At 52.2% G+C, this 8,161-nt stretch overlaps 1 protein-coding gene across 1 annotated transcript; it reads left to right on the top strand.

The window, feature by feature from the left end:
* The first annotated feature begins 567 nt into the window (after positions 1–567).
* On the top strand, positions 568–4,890 carry CCDC42 (coiled-coil domain containing 42). Its single transcript, XM_009959244.1, has 7 exons — positions 568–635; positions 996–1,101; positions 1,228–1,332; positions 1,883–2,071; positions 2,812–3,033; positions 4,145–4,303; positions 4,792–4,890. The coding sequence occupies exons 1-7, from the start codon at positions 568–570 to the stop codon at positions 4,888–4,890; spliced, it is 948 nt and encodes a 315-aa protein (XP_009957546.1).
* The last annotated feature ends 3,271 nt before the right edge of the window (positions 4,891–8,161 follow it).

The raw sequence follows: 8,161 nt of genomic DNA, 5'->3' as shown, positions 1-8,161 counted from the left end.
CTCCCATGGAAGGAGCAGACTCCAAGGTCACCATCATCTGTAGGTTTTCCCCCACCTGGCCCATGAATACCACCCCTTTATTTTGGCGAATGGACCTTGTTCAAATGCCTTGTTCTGGGGAAAAAATAAAATAAGTTTTTAAAATATCAGTTATTTTTTAGCTGATTTTTAGCAGAGGAAGAACCAGAGGAAATGAGAGGAAGAGAAAGAAATCTGCATTTGTTCAGCTTTCCTTTAGTGTGGAAAAGTCCTGGTTCTGGACACAGTGGTCAGTCCCCATCCCTGCCCCCCCCGCTGAACCCCACCGCAGTTGCCAAGCACCTTCCAGGTGCCCCGGCAACTGTTCCATGCCAACTGGCCACCAACACAGGCACGAGCAGGGCAAGGAAGGTCCTGGGAAAGTAGAGGCAAGAGGCACCCAGGGGCTCATCCCCTGCCCGGCTGCCTCTCCCACACACTGCCAAGCCCTGAGGCTTGCAGGGCAGCTCCTGGTCTGACTTGGAGAGGAGAAGTGGTGGGACGACCTGAGCTCTCTGGGCCTTGCTGGTGCCTGGGGCAGTGGACACCATGGGTGACGAGGACCTGTTGGCCTATTTCTACATGCAGTACAGGGACAACCTCCTGACTTTGCTCAGGTGAGGGGGATCCTCCACCTGCCTCCATCCCTCCATCCTCTTCTCCTCTCTCTTCCATCCCTCCTTCCCCCAACATGACAAACTCTCATCCCTTGTCTCCACCACTTCAGTCTCTTCTTGTACCTCCCTTCCCCAGCCCTGTTCCTCCCTGTAACACCCTCTTGCTCTGTCAGTGAGATCCCTGCTGGGGAGGGGTGGGGATGCCATGTTGCCAGATGGGATATAAGATCGTGTTTGGTTGCTCTGCCCTGTCAGCCCACCCAGAACTGTGTCCCAGGTGGGGTGACAGGGCAGAGCAATCCAACACCCTGCCAAGGTACTGGACCCAGTGTGTAACCTTGAGGAAAACATCTGTGGCAGGAAACTCGGACTGACAGAGGAGGACTCCCTGTCTCCATTTGTTTACCTCCATAAGAAGAAGAGACAAGCACAACTGATGCAAAAGGCTCTGAAGGTGAAGGAAGAGGTGAGCAAGACAGGAAGGTGCTGGAGCACGGTTGGGAGGGCTTGTGTTTTTCTGAGGGGGCAGCAGCGGGCAGGTGACTGGCTCTGGGTGTGGGCAGTCATGTCATGCTTGCTCTGGTCCTGCCAGGACTTCAGGGAGAAGATGAAAGTCATAAGCTGCCGGTGGAGGGACCTCTACACCAAGGAGGCTCAGCTGAAAACCTACATGGAGAAATCTGGGAGCACTGTAAAGGTACACCTGCCCCTGATCAGCTCAGCTGATATGACCCTGAGATGCACCACCACCTCCTCCTCTCCCTTGGTGAGACAGTCTTGGGCCACCATGTCTGTCCAAGCCTCCCTTGAGCCTGGAGGTGTGAGGAACATGACTGGCAGGGCATGGGGTATTGCACCACAGATGTGGAAACCCTGGTAGGGCTTGGGTGGGAGAGAGCTTGTCCTGTACCAGTGTGATCTCCTGAGGGCCCAAACAACCCCCAAGAAGGGACTCAGCCTTTTCCCCACTGTTGACACCCAGGTGTCTTCCAGTGTCAGATACCAGTAGGTCTGAAAATCAAAGTGCCATCCCAGGTCCCTGTCTCCAAGACTGAAGGGTCAATGCAAGAGGGATGGCCCTGTTAAACAGGGAGTGAAAATGCTCCCAGGGGAGCTCCAGTACTGGTCTCTCCTCTGTGAAGGTATCTCCTCCCAGTGCTGTTGAGTGACCCAGCTCCATCTTCCCTTGCCTTCCTTTCCTTCTCTGTGTGTGTGTGTGTATGTGTTGGTGGGGGAAACATCACCAGGAAAATTATAAGATGCGAATCCAAGCTCTGAAGAAAGCCAGGAAAGAGAGAGAGGGGGCGGAGAGTGAGCTTTTGAGAGTTAAGAGGGAACAGGAGGCCCTGAGAAATATGCATCAGAAACTCTGCAACAAAGTGCAGAAGTACTCCATCTTCAACAAATACCTGGAGGATGTGGTGAAGATCTCACAGGTGAGTTTGGGCATGAGACATACAGATCATGGCCTCGAGGAGCGCCTTACATGGGTATTAAACTTAGAGGAGATATGGCAAGTCAAGGGAAATCATAACACTTGGTCAAACCCAGAGACCTCAGATGGGACAGGAAGAGGTTCCCTGCAACCAAGGTGAGCCAAGGGGACCAGAGTTAAGGGAGGAGAACCAGAAAAGGAGGCAAATGCTTGAGAAAACCAAAGAAAGGGGGAAAAGTACAGGGCCGAGGGGAATGAGGACCCCTTTGTGTCACTGTTTCATGTCACATTGATGGTTTGGGAGAAGTGAAAAGCTGCCCGGGAATGGGAACCTAGGCAGTTGTCAAAAAAGATGTACCCTCTCTCAAGGATGCCCAGGCATCACTCCATGCATCGCTTATACTCCTGCAGTCCCAGCTGCCCCCGTCCCATGTCTAGGTGACTCGGTGCTGGCAGTTGCAGTTGTGCTTTGTGTTTTATCAGAGCACTGCTCACGCGGGGAAGAGGTGAAATACCTCCACTTGCCTATGGCAGAGACAGCTTTGGGACTGGCACATTGCAGGATCATACATCACACAAACCAACTGGAGCCATAGTCTCGTCAAGAAAGGAAGATCTCTCAGCTGGGGGAGGTGGTGTCCCTGGTCAGAGCAGGGTGCCAAACAGCACAAGACTTGCAGTGATGATGAGGGGAGGGCAGGGGGATTACTAACACCAGGAGCTCTGTGCTCTGTGCTACAGTTTGAGGAGAACCAGGAAGTCATTTGGCATTACAAGACGCTGGTGAGGGTGCACAAGGACCTGCTGCAGTCACAACAGGGACACAAGGAAATGTCTGAGCAAGCCAAGGTGCTCCTGGACCAGTACGTGGCAGAGAAAGAAGCTGAGATCCTGCAGTACGAAAATGAGCTGGTGCAACTCCAACTACATTTTGACCAGGCTCAAAAGGATGCCCTCCATTGGGTGAGGAGATGTGGGGCGGGCAGGCAAAGATCTCCAAGGTCTGGCTGTGTCAAGACCAGCTGATGGCTCCTCTGTAAGCCACGAGGTCATGGCAAGGCCCAGTAGGAGCTTTGTGATTAGAGGAGATGCCTAATTTTGCCCCTCTAAGGGCTTGTAGAGCGAAGAATGGCAGACCAGGTCTGGAGCAGGCTACATCAGGGTTTAAAACAAGGCCCTCGCAAAGCCATTGTGTTTTTTCATTTCTTGGTTGAACTCATAGTCAAAAGCTATCAGCTAACCAGGCTTTGGGGAGATCTGCCTTGGCACAACACCCAAGCATACTCCACCACGTGCCCATAGGATTTTTCTAGCCTAATCACACTCATTTCCATTCGCCATTCCTTGCAGCATCATCCCTGTAATGGGGCTTCTGTGTGGCATGTCTTGTCATCTCCCCTGTTCACAGCTCAGGCCTCAGAATGAAGTTGGTTTTGCTGATTTTTATCGTTTGTATTTTTTTTTTCATCCTTTGCATAGCATCTGCCCACAAGCACTCATCCCTTCTCCTCCCTCCTTACCAGTCCAAAAGTGACCAGACTAGTGGTAAACTGGGCTTTAATGAGGCACATCAGTGTGTAGCCAGTGCTCAGTGTGCCAAAATGCTCTCAGCAATGCTGGCCTCTTCTCCCTTTGCATCTCTCTGAGGGGGCCTTGCCAAATTCACTTATTGGATACTCCAGGCTCCAGCAGTTGCGTCCCATCAGGCAAAGCTGGAAAGCACCTGGTCTGGAAGGGTGGAAGTAGGATGTGCTGCTCCCCGGGTATCAGCTAGCCCTGCTGTGGGGAGTGCAAATGGGGGCTTCAGGGAGGACCCACCAGAATGAGGACTGCAGGAGCTGACAGAGAGATGGGGAGGTTCCTGGGGCAAGGAGCAGCTATGGTGGTTCCTGGATCTGCTTCCATAACACCAAGCTGAACCACCTCACCTCCAGCACAGCCCTGGGCAAGGACAAGTTCTTCCTAGCAAAACAGACAAGTGTGGAAGTTAGGGTCTCCAAGCCAGGGTCTCCAGTGCTGAAGCAGGATCTTTGCTGGGGCATATGTCCATGTTGCATGTCTCCTCTCCTCTCAGGAGACTTGTTGGGACAACATCCAGGATGCGACTTCCAAGAAAAACCTGAAGCTGTGGACCAGCAAGATGGCCACCCTCAACCTCTTCCAGGACATGACCATGCAGCTGAAAGCAAACTTGAAAGTGCCAGTGGGTGACAGCCACAGACAGCTGGACATGGTAGAGCCAAGCCAGACCCCTTCTCCCTGCCCAGAAAGTGGAGCAGTAATGACTCTCAGCTGCCCAAAGGGAGTGGAGAGCCCAGAGAAATCAATGTGCCCAACAGACACCTTCCTTTTCACCTGGGCTCTCTTGGGCACAGGGAATGGGCAGAGGACACCATGCAACCCTGTCTCACCTGAGGAGGTGGAGCAGGGTGAGGGTCCCTGTGAGGGCAGAAGGAGTGGGAGCCAGGGGGGCTGGGGCATGGGATGCAGGGGATGCAGATCAAGCCACGGCCAAGGTTTGGTTTCATTCACCCTTGCCCTGAACTCAGACTCAACCGCAAAAGCCCATTCTGGTGGCGCAGACCCAGCAAGGCAAATGCCTTATCCTCCTGCTCAGTTTGGTTGGTGAAATTTGCCCTCAAAAAGGGCCAACAAGTTCTCCTCTGCCTCCTCTTCCCTTTCCTGTTTTCTGAGCTCTGCCATCTCTCTTCCCCACCCTAGATTCAGCAGTTTATTCAAGACCTCACAGACATCTCTATGGAGAACAAACAGAAGGACGTGCTGAACGACCAGCACACGGCTATACCTACGGAGCTGTGAGGGACATGCCAACATGACCTGCTCTGACAGCAAAGGCTCAGCAGGGTGGGAAGGCAAAGAGGAGGACAGAGGGGCCTGCAGCTATTGTAGACTCCACCATACATTACAGTGAAGTTTCACAGCTTTCTGGCTCTTCTGTCCTGCACAGTTGCTGACACCTTTTATGCTATTAAAAATAACCAAATATTTTAAGGTGTCTCTTCATTTCCTGGGAGCATTGGAAACATCAGAGCAGCTCCATCCCACAGCTTCACCCCAGACACCATTGGGGTGCCTCCTCTGGCAGATGGGATTCTGGTTGTAGGAGACAGTGTTCCAGCAAAGCAGATAGGGAGAGCAGGCTGGGACAGGAATAAAGTCTCAAATAGGGACTAGTAGTAGTGTTCACATTTGGGCATCCCACTCAGCCTAAGCTCTGAGATATTTGAGATGGATGTCACAACGGGGTGGGGGGACTGTGCTTCAGGAGAGCTCCAGAGATTTTCCGCCACCACACCCAGCACATCCATGGATGAGGATTTCTCTGCACAGCCACGCGCTGTGTACTAAAACGCACCCTGGCCCTCAAGCTGTTAGGGAAAGTGTGGAGAGTGGGTATAGGTGAAGGAGGAACCAGCTGAAGCTATTGCGGAGAGCATTTGGCTCGTGAGTGCTAACATGATGAATACAAAACAAGGGGACTAAAAATGGCTCTGGAGACACACCGGGGAGCTCAAGCCAGGCTCAGAGTCTTTTGGGAAGGACCTTTTAATGGACCAAGGACCCAATGACATAAGCTTACAGATACTGAGGCAAGAGACCATTGATCACATGCTCTTGCTCCCTCCTCTCCAGTAGTTACTCCTGTCCCAAGCCAGTGGATTGAGCTAATGCATCCTCCAGAAAAGTCTGAGTCCAGCTGGTCCATGTTTATAATGCCTGGGGGTTGCTCAGGGACCTGACCCCTTCCTTCCAGAGTGAGAAAGGCACAGATCAACCTCCTCCCTTCCCCAGATCTGTGCTTTCATGAGTGAGAAGGAAAAAAAATGCACCCCAGATCTGGTGCTGACTGGTTGTTTGGAAAGCAGAGGAATGATAAGTTCAAGGTGGGAACACTCGCTGTAGAGTCTGAACAGAGGATGCTCCCTCTGTCTTTGCTGCTGCTGTCTCTGCAAGCTTGAATTCATAGGAATAAACTAAATTAGCAACAAGTACTTTAGGTCAGGTCTCAGCAAGACCTCACCCAGGAAACCCAATTTCCCTCAAGCCTCTGAGCTCAGACCCATGTTGGGCCATCGAAGCTTAGCGAGTTACCATCCATCAGCAGAAAATGACCCTGTGCAGTGTCCTCAGTGTGATGCCAGTGCAGAAGAAATCACAATAGTGAAAGCCTCCGTTGCAGAGTCAAGGGCAGTAATTGCTTCTCAGCTGCTATATGTGGAAGAAGAGCTCATTTCTTTTTGAAATCTTCACATATAAATGCAGTGTAGGCCATGACGTGCCCTGTGTTCTTCTGAATAGATCCCCAGAGCAGTGGGAGGTGAGTGGCAGTTTGCATTTCAGCTGGCAAGGAAAAGTAAAAGTTGTTGCAACTTTATGCAGCCACCATGTGCCTACACTGTAATGATTATATTATGTTCATTCTGTAAAGCAGGGATAATAACTGTCAGGGAGGGGCAAGAGTAGGCTGCTCCTCAAGGGAAGGAGCTAAGGTGACAGCAAAGCAGTCAGGAGGATAGCCTCACCGGCAGGATGCAGCCCCATGGTATGCGAGTGAGAGCAGAGAGGTTCACGACTGGGTCCAGTGATTCCCACAGTAGTCTGCAGGGATAAGGCAGGTCCAAGGTGAAGCCAGAAAGTCAAGTCAGACAGGCAAGGTGACAATCAGCCAGGTACAAGGCTGGGAACAGGCTTACCTGCAAGGCAAGGACCAAGGGCAAGGATCTAAGCATAAATGCAGCTCCCAAGCCAAGCAGGAAAAGCTCCAGTGAAGGCTCCACACAGCTCCTTCTCATGCCTTATCTATTTTTCCAGCAGTCTGATCCCAGGTTACATGGCTATCTCACATCAGGACTGGCCTTGAGCACAGGCAGCCAGGTCCCTGGCAGGTAAGGAAGGGGTCACAGAGCCCATGGGTGCACTGAGAGCCCTGGCATTAACACCTCCTTGCAGTGGGCTGGGAGCCCCACAGTGCTGATATTTACCAAGAGCCATATTAGTTCTTGTGGCAGCAGCCCAGATTCATGTCCTGTTAAAGTCACGATGAAACCAGTACTGAGGTCTGGGCTCTGCCCTGCTTGATGTGTACGTACACAGACTTTGCTCCAAGGACCACAGGGTGCAAGGAAGAAAGATGCCTAGTGTGGGAGCAGGGCAGTGCAGAGGAGGCCAGGGTCACCCAAGAGGTGAATGACAGAGTTGGGAAAAGGTTGGTTTCTTACCCATTGGCCATCCAGAAGGAGGGATAGTTAGTTGCCATATCAACAGAGTGGACCACAGTTTAGGGATGGGAGCTGAGGTTTGGGGCGGGGGTGATGCTCAGGGGGATAAAAGGGATGAAGAAAAGATGGGGTAAGGGTCAGTGGGAGGCTTTCCCTTGCCTTTGGTAAAGACCCTACACGAGGGCTATGGGTCTGCAGTGATTCCTTGCATGGGAAGAATTTCCCACAAATCCCAAAAGGCATACCCTTCCTGCTGCCATGCCCAGGCCTCCTTCCCAACAAGCAGACACCTTCGGCCTGGCTGTGTTCTCTGCCATGGCTGGGACCGCGGAGGTGGCCTTGAGAGGCAGGTGCTGCAGAGCACTTCAGGCCGTTGAAAATCGATTTCTCAATGGGAAGCAAATACATTTCTTTTTGTTTGCATGGAGTGATCCAGTGCTCGGACCCAGGACTGGGCCTCATGAGGAGCATGCCACCTCCTTGGAGACAGCAGCTCTCTGTTGCAGGGCTGGATCTGACAGCCTTCGCCCCACAGTCAGCAGCATCCTTGGATGCCAGCCTTCCGTGCTCTTCTGCAAGACCAAATACACAGCAGCAGAAGAGAGAGAAAAAAACAAGCAGGAGAGAGCGAACCTTGCTGAGGCCCTCGGGTCCCAGAGGTTGGTAAATGTCTCGTAGAGGCTCTGGTGATGATACCAAGAGCTGCTGCCTGCACTGGAAAAGTCAACTCATGACTCATCCGATGTTGCGTGTTTGTGCCCTTGCATTTCGTCTGGGCAGTGATGTATCCAAAGGGACCAGGAGTATTTACACCCATCCTGAGAGGTGACTCAGCTGTCCCCTCTCATACC

The sequence above is a fragment of the Leptosomus discolor genome, chromosome 15 (assembly GCF_034619465.1).
Source record: "Leptosomus discolor isolate bLepDis1 chromosome 15, bLepDis1.hap2, whole genome shotgun sequence".
Taxonomy (NCBI): domain Eukaryota; kingdom Metazoa; phylum Chordata; class Aves; order Leptosomiformes; family Leptosomidae; genus Leptosomus; species Leptosomus discolor.
Note: the sequence above shows the minus strand (reverse complement) of the source record. Positions and strands in the feature narration are given on the sequence as shown.

Bases quoted from the DNA above. Each gene is read 5' to 3' on its own strand.
- CCDC42 (XM_009959244.1), top strand. From the start codon at position 568: ATGGGTGACGAGGACCTGTTGGCCTATTTCTACATGCAGTACAGGGAC. The intron at 1,333-1,882 runs GTACACCTGCCC...AAACATCACCAG, and splicing joins AATCTGGGAGCACTGTAAAG to GAAAATTATAAGATGCGAAT. The intron at 3,034-4,144 runs GTGAGGAGATGT...CTCTCCTCTCAG, and splicing joins AAAAGGATGCCCTCCATTGG to GAGACTTGTTGGGACAACAT.